The sequence below is a fragment of the Hyperolius riggenbachi genome, chromosome 10 (genome assembly GCF_040937935.1).
Source record: "Hyperolius riggenbachi isolate aHypRig1 chromosome 10, aHypRig1.pri, whole genome shotgun sequence".
Lineage (NCBI taxonomy): Eukaryota > Metazoa > Chordata > Amphibia > Anura > Hyperoliidae > Hyperolius > Hyperolius riggenbachi.
The window spans coordinates 239,486,760-239,509,388 of NC_090655.1; the positions used below are offsets into that span (position 1 = coordinate 239,486,760).

Below are 22,629 nucleotides of genomic sequence, written 5' to 3' on the forward strand. Positions count from 1 at the left end.
ACCTAACCTTAACATCTTGTTTAAAAGGGCACCCAAATCACAGCTACAAACGGCAGTGACATATAGTAGCTACAAATAGTGGCTACACATAGAAAATAGCAGTTACTAATAGCGGCTACAAATTACAGCTACAAATAGCAGCTACACATAGAAAATAGCAGCTACAAATAGTGGCTTATCGCAGCACCAGTTTAATGTAGTTAGCGCCAAGATTTCTGTACAGCCGCTACAATCAATAGGGGAGATAGCTGCGATCTTCTAATCATGCTGTGTTTTCAAATGATCCTTGCTGCAGGACAAGGATCCATGCCTCCGAACCTGTGACAGGCCCGGCAAAACCGAGAGTGTTGGGAGGCAGGACTCTAATAATGTGGTGTGTGAGCAACATGTGTGGATGTGCATCAGGGAGCTCTTCAATCTGGCTCTAGACGATACTGACATTAGAGCATTTACTAAGGGTAAGTATGTATTATAAATAAGAATAAAATAGATATAAAAGCCGTGTCTGTGGGATTTTTTGTACTTGTAACCCTTTGTGGGTATAGGGAAGGGGTATATATCCTGGTACATGCATGGCGGCAACGGAGGGCTTAATTCCTAGCCACTTAACAGTGGACAGCCTACCAATAAAATTTTCAGGATCCCCCCCCTTTTACTCTTTTTTCCTCTGTCACTCTGCATGGACGAGTCTACCATTTACTCTTGTGTTTTTTCTTCTCCTTTTCACCGCTGGGCACCATCACTCTCCTCTGTTACTTATGTCTGCTAAATTGTAGACAGGGAACAGTGGGCTTTGTGACTTTCTCTGTGGCTTAAATAGCTGCTCTGTAGGCTAGCACTGCTCTCTGCTGGACCTTTTGGCCTCTTGCAAGATGGCGCAGTCCACCACGAGTCTCCAACAAAATGGTGTCTAAGATCTCACGAGACTTGGTGTGTGACTTACTTTAAAAGGAAAAAAGTGTGTTCACTTGCCTATCCAGCACTACGAACTGGCATCAATAGTTCTGCAGCAGCAGCAGCGGACTCTCTCTCTCTCTCTCTCAACCATGGCAGTTCAACCTTGCTTATGCACTTCCTCCCATTCCTTTGATTCTCAGGTTTCTAAAGAAACTTCAGTCAGAACCGACAACGGTAATTGCAATAATACCAATCTGGTACAAAAGACCATGGTTCATTCTATTGCAAACTGGCTATTTGAGGACAATCCAACGAGCCTACAAGCAGAAGACTCTTCTGATACCACAAGAAGTGCATGCGTATTCTACAAGGGTTTCCCCAAAGTCTCCATAGAGACAATATGCAAAGTTGGGGGCTGGCCATCAGCCAGTACTTTCCAGAGACATGATCTGGTAGACCCAGCATCTTTATCTACCCTTGATATTGGGAAAAATATAAATGTACAATCTATGTCTAAAAATATCTGATTAAAGTTTTTGTTTTCTCTCTGCCCTCCCTTGTGAGAATAAATTAATTCCCATCCATTGCCGCCATGCATGTACCAGAAAATTGAATACTCACCTGCCGATAATTCTCCTTTCCTGGTACAAAAGCATGCGGCAAGGGTTCCCACCCTTCTTGTCCATTTGAGTTACTATATACAAGAATGAGGAGGAGGGGGGGTATCCTGTAACTTTTATTGGTAGAATATCTATTGTTAAGTGGCTAGGATTTAACCCATCTATTGCCACCATGCTTTTGTACCAGGAAAGGAAAATTACCTGCAGGTAAGTATTACATTTTTCAGATATTTCCTATGGCAGTTTCACCTGATGGAGAAATCTTGGGGCCCTCTTGATGTTACATCAAGCAGGCTTACAGACTCCACCATTAGTCACCCCCTGGGGCCACCTGTAGCGACCCTCACCTCCTCCTGAGCACTGGAGGTGGGGCTCTGTCTCCATATCTCCCTCACATCAGGTTCCCTTTCCTAGTACATCTTACATTACATATGCAGAGGATAAAAAAACTTCTCACAGTGAAAGCAATATACAGAATGATCATACAGTCTCTCCATCACACACGCTATATACATACACACATTACATGCACACACTACACCCACAATGTACAATATATATACATATAGATACACACACAATGCATCTTTGTCCAATTTAATCCATTTATACATCAGATTTCCATTCTAATAGGATTTATTTTGTTATACAATGCAGAATCCTTTTCCAGCAACAGCTTCCATCATTTGTCTATAGCATATGATTGTAACACATATATAAAAATAAACTATCCACTCCCCCCATCTCCCGCCGCCCCCCAGAATTGCTGTATCTTAACTCAAGCCCCACACAGTGTATCCAATTGTCTCCTAATTTATATTTGGGTGCAGCTCTGAGGCATTGTTGTATATCAGCATTATTTGTGCTGGAGTATATGATCTGGGAATAATGGTGTGCACACACGTCTGATACTTCTGAACAAATTGTCATTCAAACCGGTCGTTTAAACAACAGTTCAGCATATGTATGAATGATCGTTAGACTGATAGCAGCAGTTTTGACTGATCCGCTTGGCAGATCCGTGGACTAATTGTTATTTAAACAACAGTTAGGTCCATACATGTGTACAAACGACTTGTTGTTTGAAATTCTATTAGTTTCACACTAAAAGGCTTTCAAACAACAAGTCATTTGATCAGTCATTTGATCTAGTCCATTGTTGTATATAGTCCATTCACCAGTCAAATGACATGTAAATTACCTGTAATTAGCATTTCAAACGTGTACGTGTGTACGTGTGTGTGTGTGTGTGTGTGTGTGTGTGTGTGTGTGTGTGTGTACGTGTGTACGTGTGTGTGTGTACGTGTGTGTGTGTGTGTACGTGTGTGTGTGTGTGTACGTGTGTGTGTGTGTGTACGTGTGTGTGTGTACGTGTGTGTGTGTACGTGTGTGTGTACGTGTGTGTGTGTACGTGTGTGTGTGTACGTGTGTGTGTACGTGTGTGTGTGTACGTGTGTGTGTACGTGTGTGTGTGTACGTGTGTGTGTGTGTGGTGGCTTGCAAAGGTATTCGGCCCCCTTGAAGTTTTCCACATTTTGTCACATTACTGCCACAATCAATCAATTTTATTGGAATTCCACGTGAAAGACCAATACAAAGTGGTGTACACGTGAGAAGTGGATCGAAAATTAAACATGATTCCAAACATTTTTTACAAATAAATAACTGCAAAGTGGGGTGTGCATAATTATTCAGCACCCTAAGTCAATATTTTGTAGAACCAACTTTTGCTGCAATTACAGCTGCCAGTCTTTTAGGGTATGTCTCTACCAGCTTTGCACATCTAGAGACTGAAATCCTTGCCCATTCTTCTTTGCAAAACAGCTCCAGCTCAGTCAGATTAGATGGACAGCGTTTGTGAACAGCAGTTTTCAGATCTTGCCACAGATTCTCGATTGGATTTAGATCTGGACTTTGGCTGGGCCCTTCTAACACATGGATATGTTTTGTTTTAAACCATTCCATTGTTGCCCTGGCTTTATGTTTAGGGTCGTTGTCCTGGAAGGTGAACCTCCACCCCAGTCTTAAGTCTTTTGCAGACTCCAAGAGGTTTTCTTCCAAGATTGCCCTGTATTTGGCTCCATCCATCTTCCCATCAACTCTGACCAGCTTCCCTGTCCCTGCTGAAGAGAAGCACCCCAGAGCATGGTGCTGCCACCACCATATTTGACAGTGGGGATGGTGTGTTCAAAGTGATGTGCAGTGTTAGTTTTCCGCCACACATAGCATTCACATAGCTGTGTCCTCAACATGGCTTGTGGCAAACTGCAAACGGGACTTCTTATGCTTTTCTGTTAACAATGGCTTTCTTCTTGCCACTCTTCCATAAAGGCCAACTTTGTGCAGTGCACGACTAATAGTTGTCATATAGACAGATTCCCCCACCTGAGCTGTAGATCTCTGCAGCTCGTCCAGAGTCACCATGGGCCTCTTGATTGCATTTCTGATCAGCGCTCTCCTTGTGTGGACTGTGAGTTTAGGTGGAAGGCCTTGTCTTGGTAGGTTTACAGTTGTGCCATACTACTTTCATTTCTGAATGATCGCTTGAACAGTGCTCCGTGGGATGTTCAAGGCTTTGGAAATCTTTTTGTAGCCTGAGCCTGCTTTAAATTTCTTAATAACTTTATCCCTGACCTGTCTGGTGTGTTCTTTGGACTTAATTGTGTTGTTGCTCCCAATATTCTCTTAGACAACCTCTGAGGCCGTCACAGAGCAGCTGTATTTGTACTGACATTAGATTACACAGAGGTGCACTCTATTTAGTCATTAGCACTCATCACACAATGTCTATGGGAAACTGACTGCACTCAGACCAAAGGGGGCTGAATAATTACGCAAATCCCACTTTACAGTTATTTATTTGTAAAAAATGTTTGGAATCATGTATGATTTTCATTCCACTTTTCACATGTACACCACTTTGTATTGGTCTTTCATGTGAAATTTCAATAAAATTGATTCATGTTTGTGGCAGTAATGTGACAAAATGTGGAAAACTTCAAGGGGGCCAAATACTTTTGCAAGCCTATATATAGATAGATAGATAGATAGATAGATAGATAGATAGATAGATAGATAGATAGAGAGAACGACTTAAACGTCCGGTTTGAATGACAATCTGGCATAAAATCGACGTGTGTATGCACCTTAAGTCTGACTTTTGATACCTAGGGTGTAACAATATAGATCTGAAATGTTATCTCCAAAATTATGTTAAGAAGTTAAGAGATCCCTGGAAGATCCCATCACAGTCAAAGTGATCCAATCCTTCTGCATATTAGTCCTGTGTGTGTCTCTTAGCACTGCTGGAAGATAAATCCCTCCCTTCTTATTTTACCTGACTTTGTACATTCAGCTCAAAACTCTTCACAGACAGAGAAACTCCTTTCCTCAGCTCACTTTGGATGAATTGGAACTTCTAATATTCCCACATCTGCAGCTCACAGTAGGTAAATAACAATGGTACATACAACTTTCCTTGAGTCTCAGCTTCTTATTTTCACTGTAAATGGTTAAATTTGGACTTTGAATTGTGATTAAAATCTGAGTCTTTCAGCTCCCAACAAGAACAAAATGATTTTCTTTTCTGCACTCCCTTTTGTTATTTGGAATGTTTCTTCATCCAGATAAAAAAGTGTTTACACTGAGCGCTGAAGCTGGTCGCCTTCATAGAAACAATGCTATGCTGCGCCCCCCGCGTAAGGCTAATTCAGGGCGATCGCCAGACCCCAAATTAGATTTCCCTCTGAGTTGCTACAACTGGGAGGGGGAATAGTATTTAACGCCGCCGGGGAGTTTAGCGGCAGCAGGGAGAGCCGTCATTTAGCTCCTAGTTTCTCAATGTGTGGTACGCGTACCCCAGGGGGTACATCTGTTGGTTCCAGGGGGTACTCGGGCTTGATATACTTAGCCAAGAATAACAAATTTAGAGTTTCAGAAAATGATAAATCTTATTTAAACAACACCAAATTAGTGTTTTATCTAATTAAAAGCAATAGTAAATGCTTGAAAATAGTTTAGAACCAATTATAGTGTACTACAATAAAACATATATTTTCAAGGGGTACTTGTGATAATGTTTAATATGCTAGGGGGTACTTGGTGAGTACAGGGCTTTAAAAGGGGTACATACCGATAAAATGTTGAGAAACACTGATTTAGCTCACCCAGTGCCAAACTGTCTGGGGCCTGGATATTATGTATATGATACTTAGTACCCCATTAATTGGGCTTCTCACCAATGTGAGAGCTTTCATGCCTGGCAAGATGTGATTTACGCCCAAAACATTTCCCACACTCAGCACATGAATATGGCTTCTCACCAGCGTGAGATCTCTTGTGTTTGACAAGATCTGATTTAAACCCAAAACATTTCCCACACTCAGCACATGAATAGGGCTTCTCACCAGTGTGAGAGCTTTCATGCCTGGCAAGATGTGATTTACGCCCAAAACATTTCCCACACTCAGCACATGAATATGGCTTCTCACCAGCGTGAGATTTCTTGTGTTTGACAAGATCTGATTTATACCCAAAACATTTCCCACACTCAGCACATGAATAGGGCTTCTCACCAGTGTGAGAGCTTTCATGCCTGGCAAGATGTGATTTACGCCCAAAACATTTCCCACACTCAGCACATGAATAGGGTTTATCACCTGTATGAGATCTTTCATGTGAAACAAGATATGATTTCTGTGCAAAATATTTCCCACACTCAGCACATAAATAGGGCTTCTTCCCACTGTGAGTTCTTACATGGGCAATAAGATATGATTTAAGCCCAAAACATTTCCCACACTCAGCACATAAATGGGGCTTCTTCCCACTGTGAGTTCTTTCATGGGCGGCAAGAATTGATTTATTTGCAAAACATTTCCCACACTCAGCACATGAATAAGGCTTCTCACCTGTGTGACATCTCTCATGTGTGACAAGCTGTGATTTAGTAAGAAAACATTTCCCACACTCAGCACATGAATGGGGCTTTTTGAAACAGGAATAAGACCCTCCAGCAGTGAAAGAACTTTTCTGGGTATGAAGCCCCTCAAAGTTAGACAGGTGAGGGAAGTCTGGGGGAATATTTGTGGTAATCAAGATATTTGCAGGAGAATCTTGCCCAGTGACATCATCCTCGGTTGTACAGTCTGTGGATACAGAGAGACAAGTCTCTGAGAGGTTCCTGATGCCGGGACTCCGCGCTGCAAATAGAGAAACACCATCACTTCCTGTTAGAGAATTCTGAGGTGAGGAACAATTATCATTAGGGATGGTCATTGAGTTGCTGATAATTCCAAGTTGATGTAAAGTACATGCATGTTGGAAATGGGCCGGATGCAGCAGCTTAATAGCTTTGCATAGAATTAGCATACAATCGGCACCATCTCAGGTTTATTGGCATGTCAGTGACCATCACCAGTTATCAGCCTGACAGAGAACTGCGGAAGGTTGTGCTCATTACAGGCGGCCAATCACATGACATAAACTTTGATTTGCATACAAATTGTATGTAGCTTGAAATTCAGCCAATCAGATGCATTTACTGAGAAATAGGATTAGCTGCATATCATTTGCATACAAGTCAGAGGTATTTGCTTCTCATTGAGCATCCCTACACCTAAAGCATTGGCCATACATTGAAAAGCAGTAAACTCCAGCTTGATGAGACAGCGGAAGCTATATGTACTGATAGCAAGAAATCTGCCTTATGTTTGTAGAGCAATGTGGTTTCATTCTCATTACCATTTTCTACTCGTGTCACTCATATGCCCCTTGTAGAGTCGGTACAAAAATCATTCGCCTCCAACTCCACGCCTCAGTTTATGAAACCGCTGACTCCGACTCCAGGTACCCCAAATTGCTCCATCTCCGCAGCCTGTGCAGAGCTATGGTGTGAGTACAAAAATCCCTAATCCTACTGTATATATACAGGCGTCAATTCACCAAGCAATGGATAATGCTGAAAACAGCTTATTTTACCGATCACTTCATCGTGGCTGTTACCACATGGAAAGCTGAAATTACCGAGCAGTGAGGTAATTACCGTCTTGTGCAGTAAATACCTCAACAAATGTCGGTAAATGTCAATTCATCAAGGTTACAGCATGCAGTAAAGTCCTGGATGATTACCGGCAGTTGTCCTCTGTCAGAATCAGTGCGAGACTCACAGAACTCACACAGTAGCAGAGATGTTTCTCTATGACTGACAGGAGCAGAAGCCAATAGGAACAGCCTGTCTCCTGCAATTGATTTTGATTGGACCAAAAGCCTTCTTGGGTGGGGAGGGGGTCGTCACGCTTTCCTACCCCCCAGGCAGCGAGCAGAGAGAGATACAAAAAAAGACACTTCCCCTGCCTCCCTTTGCCAGTTTAACCTCTTCTGTTGCTGTTTGAAGATGCAGAGTAGCTAGTGGGGAAATCCCCTAAGCAGGGCATGTTTAAAGTTTCTTGGACGTTCATCTAAGCTGTGGCAAAGAAATAAAATGTTAAGAAAGACTAATGGAGACTGATAGATTAAGAGCAAGCAGAAGAAGTATAACAAAACATGTACATTTAAAGGGATGTCAGGATGCCTCTTACTATTGTAATGTTGTCTCTGCACGGAGAACAGATGTAACAACACAGACAACTCACACTCTTCTGCTATTACTGACAAATGGGCTTCGGTAAATTACCGAACTTCTACTGCACCTGTGAAAATATTGTTGAATTAGCACACAAAAGTCTTAAATAACGAATGCGGTATTTTCCCGACTTTTTCTTTATCGAACAGCCTTGATGAATTGGCGCCTAAGTGTAGCCATTTCTCTCCTCCCAGCCTTCTGTCCAATGAAGAACTGACCCGCTGCACACTGCAGCTCCTATTGGACAGGAGAACAGTGGGGGGTAGGGAAGGGCGAGAACTAGAAATCACTGTCCTCCCTCTGCAAAACATGGGATACCCCAGCAAACCTTATATGGCCAAATATATTTTTTTGAATGAATAATCAATTTTTATAGAATTGTGTAGTTTTCACTGGCTTCCTCTGTCCCTCCCGTTCCCGGTTGGTGAAGTGGTTATGAATTCTGTATACTGTAAGTGGACATGAATGGGCGGATTCTGGGAACTTCATAAACCCTGCCTGCCCAGTAACAGGAATTACTCATGCTGTCTTCTTTCCTCCATACACAGGGAGTTCCTATTACTGGGCATGTGCAGCTCAGGAAATCATGCCTGCTCACAGGAAATGCATGTTCGCAGTTTCTTCATGTGCAAAGGATATGAATGTCCTCCAGAATAAGAGAGGAAGTAAAAGTGCCAAGAGCTTCCATACGCATTTGTATATGTGTATGCTGGTTTATGTTTATATGCACTAAATAGCTGGCCAAGTCTTTATGTTATTCTTGTCCTTTTATTATCTTTTATACTTTATGTATTATTTATAATTTTTATGAATTATTTATTATCAATGATGATTTTTATTGCATACCTAAAACTGCCATTTGCATACACCTATGGGTATATACATATATATATTTATATATACTATTTTGAGGCTCACATCTACTGAAAAATGAGCTATTTATGACTGATGGTGTGTTACACACAGTATATGTATCCATTCTTATGCTATTGTTATATTACCTAACCAAAAAATGAATGGAATAGAAGATTGTCTCTATAATCGTGCCGCCACATATAGGTGTATGTGTATATATATATATATATATATATATATATATATATATATATATATATATAGTATAATGAATCTTGAAATATGCTATAAATCTAAATTTAATCCGATTTAATATGAAATATTTTTATGATTGTAATGACATGTTTTCCAATGCATGGTTAATTAAGGAGTCCTGTTGCTGTTATAGGCACTGTAATTGGCCTGATGAAGCGGGCTGTGACCCGTGAAACGCGTTGCCGCTTGTGCTAATTAAAATCTTTTGTAATACTTTGCAGAGATTTTCGTCATTGAGGTAAGATACCTCAAACTTTCTACTGTTTTTAGCCGTTTTTAAACGCTTTTATCACCCCAGGGCGCCTCTTTCCTCTGATTGTCCAGAATAAAAGAGGAAGTAAAAGTGCCAAGAGCTTCCATACTCATATACAAACACTCCCAACTATTCAATTTTAAAAAAATTACCTACACTTTATTGACTCATCGTCACCTCCTGTGTGCTCCCTTCAGTGCTTCCTCTGCACTTCCTTTGTGCCTCCTTCAATGCTTCCTCTGCACCTCCTGTGTGCCCCCTTCAGTGTCTCCTCTGCACCTCCTGTGTGCCCCCTTCAGTGTCTCCTCTGCACCTCCTGTGTGCTCCCTTCAGGGCATCCTTTGCACTTCCTGTGTGCCCCCTTCAGTGCTTCCTCTGCACTTACTGTGTGCCCCCTTCAGTGCTTCCTCTACACTTCCTGTGTGCCTCCTGCAGTGCTTCCTCTGCACCTGCTGTGTGCCCACTTCAGTGCTTCCTCTACACTTCCTGTGTGCCTCCTTCAGTGTCTCCTCTGCACCTCCTGTGTGCTCCCTTCAGGGCATCCTTTGCACTTCCTGTGTGCCCCCTTCAGTGCTTCCTCTGCACTTACTGTGTGCCCCCTTCAGTGCTTCCTCTACACTTCCTGTGTGCTCCCTTCAGTGCTTCCTCTGCACTTCCTGTGTACCCCCTTTAGTGCTTTCTCTGCACCTCTTGTGTGCCCGCTTGCGACTCTGCAGGGAGGAAGGGGAGAAAGAGAGAGGAGGAGGCGAGGAATTGTAGGAATGTGGCCAGCGGCCCTCAGAATGCAGCCTGGGTCAAGCAAAGTTTGCCTCGACCTGAACTAACTACACAATTTTTTTGGCCCTGCGCTGTTATATGGGGGCTGGGTGAGATCATCTGGAAAAAAATTATTGCTATTATCTTCAGAGTGAAAGCAGCACAAATCCTAATTTTTGCAGCACAAATAGCCATAAATGCTTCACTAACCAAACAGGATGGATTTTTTTTTATACAGTGGCTTGCAAAAGTATTCGGCCCCCTTGAAGTTTTCCACATTTTGTCACATTACTGCCACAAACATGAATCCATTTTATTGGAATTCCACTTGAAAGACCAATACAAAGTGGTGTACAGGTGAGAAGTGGAACAAAAATCATACATGGTTGCAAACATTTTTTACAAATCAATAACTGCAAAGTGGGGTGTGCGTAATTATTCAGCCCCCTTTGTTTTGAGTGCAGTCAGTTGCCCATAGACATTGCCTGATGAGTGCTAATGACTAAATAGAGTGCACCTGTGTGTAATCTAATGTCAGTACAAATACAGCTGCTCTGTGACGGCCTCAGAGGTTGTCTAAGAGAATCTTGGGAGCAACAACACCATGAAGTCCAAAGAACACACCAGACAGGTCAGGGATAAAGCTATTGAGAAATTTAAAGCAGGCTTAGGCTACAAAAATATTTCCAAAGCCTTGAACATCCCATGGAGCACTGTTCAAGCGATCATTCAGAAATGGAAGGAGTATGGCACAACTGTAAACCTACCAAGACAAGGCCGTCCACCTAAACTCACAGGCGGAACAAGGAGACCACTGATCAGAAATGCAGTCAAGAGGCCCATGGTGACTCTGGACGAGCTGCAGAGATCTACAGATCAGGTGGGGGAATCTGTCCATAGGACAACTATTAATCGTGCACTTTTTGGCCAAAATGCAAAACGCTATGTGTGGCAGAAAACTAACACTGCACATCACTCTGAACACACCATCTCCACTGTCAAATATGGTGGTGGCAGCATTATGCTCTGGGGGTGCTTCTCTTCAGCAGGGACAGGGAAGCTGGTCAGAGTTGATGGGAAGATGGATGGAGCCAAATACAGGTCAATCTTGGAAGAAAACCTCTTGGAGTCTGCAAAACACTTGAGACTGGGGCAGAGGTTCACCTTCCAGCAGGACAACTCTCCTAAACATAAAGCCAGGGCAACAAGTGAATGGTTTAAAACAAAACATATCCATGTGTTAGAATGGCCCAGTCAAAGTCCAGATCTAAATCCAATCGAAAATCTGTGGCAAGATCTGAAAACTGTTGTTCACAAATGCTGTCTATCTAATCTGACTGAGCTGCAGCTGTTTAGCAAAGAAGAATGGGCAAGGATTTCAGTCTCTAGATGTGCAAAGCTGGTAGAGACATACTCTAAAAGACTGACAGCTGTAATTGCAGCAAAAGGTGGTTCTACAAAGTATTGACTCAGGGGGCTGAATAATTATGCACACCCCACTTTGCAGTTATTTATTTTTAAAAAATGTTTGGAATCAAGTATGATTTTCATTCCATTTCTCACGTGTACACTACTTTGTATTGGTCTGTCACATGCAATTCCAAAAAAAATTGATTCATGTTTGTGGCAGTAATGTGACAAAATGTGGAAAACTTCAAGGGGGCTGAATACTTTTGCAAGCCACTGTATGTGCTGATTGTAGGGGGACCGGTCTTATGGGTCCAACGAACCATGCATGCTCAGTAACAGGAAGCACTTGTACTTGAAGATAAGAAGATGGGTCCATTCCCTCCGCCATGTGACACAACCTCTCGGCACGCTTCCCTATGGGCGTGGTGACACGTGTGGGAGGCAGCAGCAGCATTACCAGGCTGTTCTGCTTATAAACGCTCCCCCACACACATTGTTAACTGCAACATTTTTGACTGATGGGCCCACCTGATAACTTTTATGAATATTGATCTCGTTTCTTAGGCCCTCCCATCCACTTTACTTTTGGGGTTTGGCACGTAACAGTCTGAGTAGACAGGCCTGTGTGTTCCCATGATGAATGAATGTTAATTAATATTGTTTTATTGGCAGCCCAAGGGAGTGCCATCAGCTGTGGTGTCTTTTACATTTGCCATACTGTATTTTTCAGAATACTAGACACACTTTTTCTCCCCAAAAATGTGAAGATAAAGTCCCTGCGTCTTATATTCCAAAAAAAGGTCCCTGACTTACAATCGCCCGCCCATACGACGTTGGGAGCTCCCTGCCTTGTCCCCCGTGTGGTGACATGCGAGGGGGGGGGGATTCAGGAGGGGACACAGAGAAGCGGAGGAGACACGTGGGGGTGGGGGTAGGAGGGACACAGGGAAGCAGAGGAGACATGGGGGGGGAAGGGGGCAGGAGGGAACACGGGGGGACAGGAGGGAACACAGGGGGACATAAAAGGGCAAAGGAGGTCACCGTGGGACACAGGAGGACACGGAGAAAGAAGGGGACATACAGGGGAAGCAAAGGGAGACACAGGGGGACAGAAGGGGACACATGGTGGATGGACAGAAGGGGGCACAGGAGATCAAATGGAACACAGGAGGACAATTATTGGGGAAACACAATATATTCCGTTTTTTTTCCTTTTCTTCCCCTAGGTGTGTCTTATATTCCGGAATGTACATGTTGGTTTTTTTATTATGTGTCGTGCACAAATGGTTAATGATGGAATGGGCGGGGAATGGATGGAATGGGCGGGGAATGGATGGAATGGGCGGGGAATGCGATTATGTAGCCTGGGTGTGGTTGCACACTTCAGAGCCTTTATATGTATTATGTGTGATCAGTTGCTTTAACATGTAGTGCATCTGTTCCACCATACAAAGCATCTTTGCAGCCAGTGGTGTGCTGCCACTTTCTTGCTTTTGTTATTGTGGGGAACAGTTTCAAAAGCCTTTGCAAAGTCCAGGTATACCACATCTACTTCTTTCCCCAGATCTAAGTCTGCATTTACCAAGTAACCCCAACAAAGATCTGTGTACAGAAATGTACAGTGACCATTATCAGCTTGTTACAGTCTGATAAAACTCATTTAATTGGTGATTATAGCTACATGTGACACAATAATCACTCTCAGAGTTGGAAAGTCCTTGTCTGATCAGCATTGTATTTCTGCTGTGAGATGTAGTGAGATGCTTCTCAGTCATCCACCGCCTCACCTCTCCCCACTACAGTACAGGGTGCTCCAAAGTCAGCAGGGAGCCTGTACTGTTATTGTTACTAAGCTGCCACCAAATACAATCATAAATGATAGTTTTACATGGCAAAGGTCTAACATGAGTATGTAGCATATCCCATAATATGGCCAGTCTGTGAGCAGTGACAGTCATAACAGCAATAAGATACACATTTATTCTATATGTAATGCAGACTACTCACCTGCTCTGCCCTCTGTAACATTGTCCTCCTCTTTACTTGTCCTCAATATGTCTCCCTCCTTCATAGTCTGCTGATCACTCCTCACATAAGTCTCTTCTTCTTCCTCTTTAATAGTCGTCATCATATCCACCTCCTCTGTACACTGCTGATCACACCTCACATACGTCTCTTCTTCTTCCACTTTAATTGTCTTCTTCATGTCACCCTCCTCCACAGACTGCTGATCACACCTCACATATGTCTCCTCTTCTTCCTCTTTAATAGTCGTCATCCTATCCCTCTCCTCTGTACACTGCTGATCACACCTCAGATAACTTTCCTCTTCCTCATCTTTAACTGTCCTCATCATGTCACCCTCCTCCGTAGACTGCTGATCACCCCTCACATATGTGTCATCTTCTTCCTCTTTAATTGTCCCTATCATGTCACCCTCCTCCATAGACTGCAGATCACTCCTCACATACGTCTTTTCTTCCTCTTTAACCACAGCATGTCCATGTTGCCCACCCTAAGTGCACAAAGTGAGAGATAATTTTCAATGTGAAAACAGATAACAGCATAAGCAGAAGAAATAAATTTGTCATGGTTTAGAGTTTCTGGGGACTCTCAGCCCCACCTACCTGATAATGGTGGGGGATGGTAAGATATTTCTGCGTACAATCCTGGGAATAAAGAGGACCTGGACATCTCTGGGGTGGGTTTCTGTTACTGGACCCATCTGCAGAAAAGCACACACTGACTAAATACAATGCCTCTATGTGTTTATCAGAAGACTGGGGGAGAAGGGGGATCTAGGCGGACTCTCTGTACTGCTTCATCCCTCACTAGTAATTAACATCTCCCCTTACCTGGTGATGTGAGGGGCAGCTGATTCTCCATTATGGTGTTCTTATAGAGGTTCTTGTGTCCTTTTAAATACTGCCCCTCCTCCATGGAGAGACTGATGGTGATATCTTGACACCTTTTAGAAGCCTGAAACATACAACGATACAGTTACCAACCAGACACATCTCTTGTTGTTATTGGATAATGTACCAACATTCCCAGCACCACTCACCTCTCTTGTCAGCAGCTCCATCATCTTCCTGGTGATGTCCAGAATATTCTGCTTGTTGTGTCCCTCAGATATCAGGGAGTGAGGTGGGGGCACCGTGATGGTCACATGATTACCAGCCTTCACTGGGGGAAAACTCTGTGTAGAAAGTCCAACAATAATGTCGCATGGCTCTCACAGAATTCTTCTCACCCCAACAGTCAGCTGTGTCTCATTATTAGAGATAAAAGTGACATCATGTGACCTCCTAGAATGCTCCTCAGCTCTCCAGACGCGCGTGTGTGTGTGTGTGTGTGTGTGTGTGTGTGTGTGTGTGTGTGTGTGTGTGTGTGTGTGTGTGTGTGTTCGTGTGTGTGTGTTTTATTATTAGAGATAAGAGTGATTGTATGTAACCTCCCACAATCCTCCTCACCTCTCCAGTCATGTGTGTGCTTTATTATTAGAGATAAGAGTACCTCACCTGTCCCATCAGCAGATAGATGATCTCTAGTGCGAGGTTGAATATCTTCTCAGTCACGTGACTCTGGTTCTCATCCATCCTCAGTGATTTGGTTATGTGATCTGTTCAAGATTCCCTAACCTTTTGATAGATATTAACCACTTGAGGACCACAGTCTTTTTGACCCTTAAGGACCAGAGCCTTTTTCTCCATTCAGACCACTGCAGCTTTCACGGTTTATTGCTCGGTCATACAACCTACCACCTAAATTAATTTTACCTCCTTTTCTTGTCACTAATACAGCTTTCTTTTGGTGCTATTTGATTGCTGCTGCGAGTTTTAGTTTTTATTATATTCATCAAAAAAGACATTAATTTTGTCAAAAAAAGATTTTTTTTACTTTTTGTGCTGACATTTTTCAAATAAAGTAAAATTTCTGTATACATTTTTGTCCAAATTTATTGTGCTACATGTCTTTGATAAAAAAAAAATCCATTCAGTGTATATTTATTGGTTTGGGTAAAAGTTATAGCGTTTACAAACTATGGTGCCAAAAGTGAATTTTCCCATTTTGAAGCATCTCTGACTTTTCTGACCACCTGTCATGTTTCATGAGGTGCTAAAATTCCAGGATAGTATAAATACCCCCCAAATGACCCCATTTTGGAAAGAAGACATCCCAAAGTATTCACTGAGAGGCATGGTGAGTTCATAGAAGATTTTATTTTTTGTCACAAGTTAGCAGGAAATGACACTTTGTGACAAAAAAAAAAAAAAATATTTCCATTTCTTCTAACTTGCGACAAAAAAAAATGAAATCTGCCACGGACTCACTATGCTCCTCACTGAATTCCTTGAAGTGCCTACTTTCCAAAATGGGGTCATTTGTGGGGTGTGTTCACTGTCCTGGCATTTTGGGGGGTGCCTAATTAAAAGCACCCCTGTAAAGCCTAAAGGTGCTTAATGGACTTTGGGAACCTTAGCGCAGTTAGGCTGCAAAAAAGTGCCACACATGTGGTATTGACGTACTCAGGAGAAGTAGTATAATGTGTTTTGGGGTGTATTTTTACACATACCCATGCTGGGTGGGAGAAATATCTCTGTAAATGACAATTTTTTGATTTTTTTACACACAATTGTCCATTTACAGAGATATTTCTCCCACTCAGCATGGGTATGTGTACAAATACACCCCAAAACACATTATACTATTTCTCCTGAGTAGGGTGATACCACATGTGTGGCACTTTTTTGCACCCTAACTGCGCTAAGGGGCCCAAAGTCCAATGAGTACCTTTAGGATTTCAAGGGTCATTTTGCGACATTTGGTTTCAAGACTACTCCTCACGGTTTAGGGCCCCTAAAATGCCAGGGCAGTATAGGAACCCCACAAATGACCCCATTTTAGAAAGAAGACACTCCAAGGTATTCCGTTAGGAGTATGGCGAGTTCATAGAAGATTTTTATTTTTTTTTGTCACAAGTTAGCAGAAATTGATTTTAATTTTTTTTTTTCACAAAGTGTCATTTTCCGCTAACTTGTGACAAAAAAATAAAATCTTCTATGAACTCACCATACTCCTAACGGAATACCTTTGGGTGTCTTCTTTCTAAAATGGGGTCATTTGTGGGGTTCCTATACTGCCCTGGCATTTATGTGCCCTAATCTGTGAGGAGTAGTCTTGAAACCAAATGTCGCAAAATGACCTGTGAAATCCTAAAGGTATTCAATGGACTTTGGGCCCCTTAGCGCACTAAGGGTGCAAAAAAGTGCCACACATGTGGTACCGCCATACTCAGGAGAAGTAGTATAATGTGTTTTGTGGTGTATTTTTACACATACCCATGCTGGGTGGGAGAAATATCTCTGTAAATGACTATTTTTTTTATTTTTTTTACACACAAGTGTCCATTTACAGAGAGATTTCTCCCACCCAGCATGGGTATGTATAAAAATACACCCCAAAACACATTATACTACTTCTTCTGCGTATGGTGATACCACATGTGTGACACTTTTTTGTAACCTAGGTGCGCTAAGGGGCCTAACGTCCTATTCACAGGTCATTTTGAGGCATTTGGATTCTAGACTACTCCTCACGGTTTAGGGCCCCTAAAATGCCAGGGCAGTGTAGGAACCCCACAAGTGACCCCATTTTAGAAAGAAGACACCCCAAGGTATTCTGTTAGGAGTATGGTGAGTTCATAGAAGATTTTTTTTGTCACAAGTTAGCGGAAATTGACACTTTGTGAAAAAAAATAAAATCTTCTATGAACTTGTCATACACCTATCAGAATACCTTGGGGTGTCTTTTTTCTAAAATGGGGTCACTTGTGGGGTTCCTATACTGCCCTGGCATTTTTACAGGCCCAAAACCGTGAGTAGCCTGGAAATCAAATGTCTCAAAATGACTGTTCAGGGGTATAAGCATCTGCAAATTTTGATGACAGGTGGTCTATGAGGTGGCGAATTTTGTGGAACCGGTCATAAGCAGGGTGGCCTCCTAGATGACAGGTTGTATTGGGCCTAATCTGATGGATAGGAGTGCTAGGGGGGTGACATGAGGTGATTGATGGGTGTCTCAGGGGGTGGTTAGAGGGGGAAATAGATGCAATCAATGCACTGGGGAGGTGATCGGAAGGGGGTCTGAGGGGGATCTGAGGGTTTGGCCGAGTGATCAGGAGCCCACACGGGGCAAATTAGGGGGATCTGATGGGTAGGTGTGCTAGGGGGTGACAGGTGGTGACAGGAGGTGATTGATGGGTGTCTCAAGGTGTGATTAGAGGGGGGGATAGATGCAAGCAATGCACTGGCGAGGTGATCTGGGCTGGGGTCTGAGGGCGTTCTGAGGGTGTGGGCGGGTGATTGGGTGCTCTAGGGGCAGATAGGGGTCTAATCTGATGGGTAGCAGTGACAGGTGGTGACAGGGGGTGATTGATGGGTGATTGATGGGTGATCAGTGGGTGATTAGATGTCAGAACAGATGTAAACAATGCACTTTGGAGGTGATCTGAGGGTAGGTCTGGGGCAATTTGATGGTGTGGGAGTGTGATCAGATGCCCGTAAGAGGCAGGTTAGGGTCTGATCTGATAAGTGGCAGTGACAGGTGGTGATTGACGGGTGAATGACGGGTGATTGACAGGTGATTACAGGGGAGAATAGATGTATACAGTACACAGGGGGGGGAGGTCTGGGGGGGTCTGAGGTCGTTCTGAGGGTGTGGGTGGGTGATTGGGTGCCCTAGGGGCAGATAGGGGTCTAATCTGATGGGTAGGAGTGACAGGTGGTGACAGGGGGTGATTGATGGGTAATTAGTGGGTGTTTAGAGGAGAGAACAGATGTAAACAATGCACTTGGGAGGTGATCTGACGGCGGGTCTGCAGAAGATCTGATGGTGTGGGTGATCAGATTGCACGCAAGGGGCAGGTTAGGGGCTGATTGATGGGTGGCAGTGACAGGGGGTGATTGGCAGGTGATTGACAGGTCATCAGTGGGTTATTACAGGGAAGAACAGATGTAAATAATGCACTGGCGAATTGATAAGGGGGGGGGGGTGTCTGAGGGCAATCTGAGCGTGTGGGTGGGTGATTGGGTGCCCGCAAGGGGGAGATTAGGGTCTAATCTAATGGGTAACAGTGACAGGTGGTGATAGGGTGTGATTGATGGGTGATTGATGGGTAATTAGTGGGTGTTTAGAGGAGAGAACAGAAGTAAACAATGCACTTGGGAGGTGATCTGACGTCGGATCTGCGGGCAATCTGATGGTGTGGGTGGGTGATCAGATTGCCCGCAAGTGGCAGGTTAGGGGCTGATTGATGGGTGGCAATGACAGGGGGTGATTGATGGGTGATTGACAAGTGATCAGTGGGTTATTACAGGGGAGATAGAGGCATACAGTACACAGGGTGGGGGGTCTGGGGGGGGGGTCTGGGGAGAATCTGAGGGATGGGGGGGGTGATCAGGAGGGAGCAGGGGGCAGTTTAGGGCATAGAAAAAAAATAGCGTTGACAGATAATGACAGGGAGTGATTGATGGGTGATTAGAGGGGTGATTGGGTGCAAACAGTGGTCTGGGGGTGGGCAGGGGGGGTCTGAGGGGTGCTGTGGGCGATCAGAGGGAAGGGAGGGGGAGATTAGTTTGCTTGGGTGCAGACTAGGGTGGCTGCAGCCTGCCCTGGTGGTCCCTCGGACACTGGGACCACCAGGGCAGGAGGCAGCCTGAATAATAGGCTTTGTATACATTACAAAGCCTATTATACGCTTTGTCAGCGGCGATGGGGCAGCTAGTAACCCGCCGGCGCTTCCGAACGGCCGACGGGTTACAGCGCGAGGGGGGTGGAGACTGTCACCAGCGGCTGATCGCGTCACGAATGACGCGGTCGCCGCATAACCACGCCCACCACCGATGGGCGTATTGTGGTCGTTTGGGCCCAGCCCTTGCCGCCGCCCATCGGCTGTAGGCGGTCGGCAAGTGGTTAAGGGGGAGGGGGGGGGGAATATAATCCAGGTTGTACAGTTGTCAGTGGTGAAACTATCCATACAGGATCCCACCAGCACTCCCCTAATGGGATAACATGTGGGTGGTAGGGCCATGCAGTATATCACAGGAAAGCATAATAAGTTGGTTTATAGCTACCTGTGCACTATACTCATAGCTTGCTGCAGTCCTGTCCTCCCTCTGCCTCCTCTCTAGCTGGCCTTCTCTCCTCACATCTACCTCCCATTGTTACCATTCCTGTGATGTCACAGCAGTGCTGGTAGTGGTAGATGAATGAGAATATGAGGAGAGAAGAGGCAGAGACTGAGGCTAATGGGAGCAGAGGACTGGAGCACACTGTGACAGGTAGCCATAAACCAATGTAAATCCTTCCTTTTACTACTCTGCATGGAGGTGGGAAAAGAGAGCAATACTGGAGTGTGGACATGGCTATACTGGACTAAAAATGGCAAAACTGCAGTGGGGGGACATTACATACTGAAGGATAATGGCAATGCTAGGGGACACAGAGAGGATATGGGTATACTGGAGAAGAAATGGCATTACTGGAGTGGGGGGACATTACATACTGGAGGATAATAGCAATGCTGGGGGACACCGATAGGATATGGCTATACTGGGGAGGAAATGGCATTACTGCAGTGGCCCCATTGCATGCTGGTGGATAATGGCAATGCGGAGGGACACTGAGGGACATGGTTATACTGGAGGAAAAATGGCAAAATTGGGGTGGTGGACATTACATACTGGAGGAGAATGACAATGCTGGGGGACACAGGGTGGACACGGCTATACTGGGGGGAAAATGGCATTACTGGGGTGGGGGCCTTTGCATGCAGGAGGATAATGGCAATGCTGGGGACACAGGGTGGACATGGCTATACTGGAGGAAATATGGCTTAAGTGGGGTGGGGAAAGCAAACAAAAAAGTTGGTTTATACCAGAATCCTGTATTCCAAAAATTGCTAAATTAGTGTCAAGTACTGTCCCTGAGACCAGATTTTTCTTGATCTGTAATTATTACTAGTAATGTGAGATTTAAAAAAAAAATGACAAACAAGTCACAGCTGTAATGTAAAAGTCTCCTGTATGGCAATTACTTCAAGATGGATGATCAGGATAGTGACAGGTGTGCTATAATAATTCCAATATTTGTTTAGGGCGTTTCTCCTGTTGGACTCAAGGCGCTTGCGAGGCAGCCACTAGAGCACACTCAGCAAGCTGTATCAGTGTTAGGGAGTCTTGCCCAAGAGCTCCTTACAGAATAGGTGCTGTCTTACTGAATAGGAAGAGTTTAGCACTTAAAGGGGTTCTCCATGTCTTTTAAAAAGCAAAAACTGACACTTACCTGGAGCTTCTATCGGCCCCCTGCAGCTGAATGTCCCGCACTTAGGGTTGCCACCCAGCTGGTATAAAGCCGGCGCCAGAATTTTTTTTTTTTACTGGCATGTCATTTGCCAGTAAAAGTCTAAGCTTATCAGACTCCTTTCCCCTCTCTTCTAAGATTGGCATAAATTCCAGCCAATCATGAGCGAGTGTTGCCACGCCCCTTGGATGTGTTGTTCACTACTCATACAGGCTGGTGTAGTAGGAGGAGGAGGAGGAGGAGGAGGAGGCAGCTGACAGTCCTTGCTGCCTGTGTGAGCAGCATGTGAGTGTGCCCGGTCTCTGCAGGCTCCACAGCTAGGGAAGGAAAAGGCAGAGACACGATCAGCAGCAGTACAATGTGCTGCTGCTGTGTGAGGAAAGCTGGGATGTGAAGGAGAGGACAGGGAGGAATATCAGTCAGAGGTGAGCAGAGGAGCCTCAGAGGAGAGCAGGGATAGGATCAGCAGCAGGACAATGTGCTGCTGCTGTGTGAGGAAAGCTGGGATGTGTAGGAGAATACAGGGTATGTCAGTCAGAGAAGAGGTGAGCAGAGGGGCCTCAGACTAGAGCAGGGAAAGACAAGATGAATCATGCCAGCGCTGCTGTTATACAGGTCAGGGAAACAGAGCTATTCTTATAGTGCACCAATTACATCATTTTGTGTTCTATATTAGCAGAAATATGTCATTGTTGCATTATAGGAATAGCTCTCTAGTTCCCTGAGCTGTGGAGAGAGATTGGGGCTGTTTGAGAGAGCAAAGCAACCCTGCCCCCCTAGGTGCATGTCAAAGATATTTAAAGTAATTCAAAGTAGGTTCCTGACCTGCAGAGAGGGAAGCCTCAGCATCCTATTGATGCTCCTCACGGTGGTCTGAAGTTCCCCATTGCTGAGTGCAGCCCCTCCCCCCCCCCACACACACATCGGGGCTGCGCAGCGCGTCTTCCTGGATCGTGGCCGCACAAGCCTGTATGAAATTGCGCAGTAGCATGGAGCCCTAGGCTCTGGCTTACTGCACATGTGCGAGCTGCCTCGCGTGGCCATGGTCCAGGGAGACATGCTGCGGGGCCTTGATATGATTAGTGACAATGCGTTGTTGGTAATCTTCCAGGAGGGCTGCGCTCAGCGACAGGGGACATCAGAGCAGCGAGGGAAACCTTAATAGGATCCTGAGGCTTCCACCTCTTTAGGTAACTATCTAAATTTGAACCTGAGTTGTGAGGTGAACTAAGCTTTTTTTTTTTTCTTACCTGCGGCTACTTCCAGCCTGTGTCCTTCGCTGCAGCTCTGGTCTTCTCCAGCGTGCCGCCCCTCACAATTCCTCTAAGCTTTGATGGTAACATACTGTGTCTATGGCAGGCTTGCTCTCACTAGTAACCATGATTCAAATAAGGATTAATTGCTGCAGGTGCGCAGCGGAGATATAAGGTGTTAATTACCTATAATTCCGCCATCCGCCCTGCGTTCCAAACAGGCTGCATGCGTCCTATTAGATGCGTTGCAAGCCTCACTATGGGCACTTCCTCTTTCCGGCTTGAAGGAGGAAGTGCCTGTAGTGAGGCTTGCAACGCATCCAATAGGACGCGTGCAGCCTGCTT

General features: G+C 44.5%; 1 protein-coding gene across 1 annotated transcript; it reads right to left on the minus strand.

Annotated features, from left to right (window-relative positions):
- Window positions 1-5,482: 5,482 nt before the first annotated feature.
- Window positions 5,483-15,516, minus strand: LOC137535005 (zinc finger protein 572-like). Its single transcript, XM_068256767.1, has 6 exons — window positions 15,190-15,516; window positions 14,733-14,867; window positions 14,524-14,647; window positions 14,296-14,393; window positions 13,676-14,183; window positions 5,483-6,718 (listed from the first exon to the last, which is right to left on the minus strand). The coding sequence occupies exons 1-6, from the start codon at window positions 15,265-15,267 to the stop codon at window positions 5,739-5,741; spliced, it is 1,923 nt and encodes a 640-aa protein (XP_068112868.1). The 5' UTR covers window positions 15,268-15,516; the 3' UTR covers window positions 5,483-5,738.
- Between the last annotated feature and the right edge of the window lie 7,113 nt (window positions 15,517-22,629).

What these genes read in the sequence shown, in the direction of transcription:
- LOC137535005 (XM_068256767.1), bottom strand. Translation starts at nt 15,267, where the DNA reads ATGGATGAGAACCAGAGTCACGTGACTGAGAAGATATTCAACCTCGCA. An exon ending in TGGAGCTGCTGACAAGAGAG is followed by an intron (nt 14,648 to 14,732) that starts GTGAGTGGTGCT and finishes TGTATGTTTCAG; the next exon opens with GCTTCTAAAAGGTGTCAAGA. An exon ending in CCATCCCCCACCATTATCAG is followed by an intron (nt 14,184 to 14,295) that starts GTAGGTGGGGCT and finishes TTGTGCACTTAG; the next exon opens with GGTGGGCAACATGGACATGC.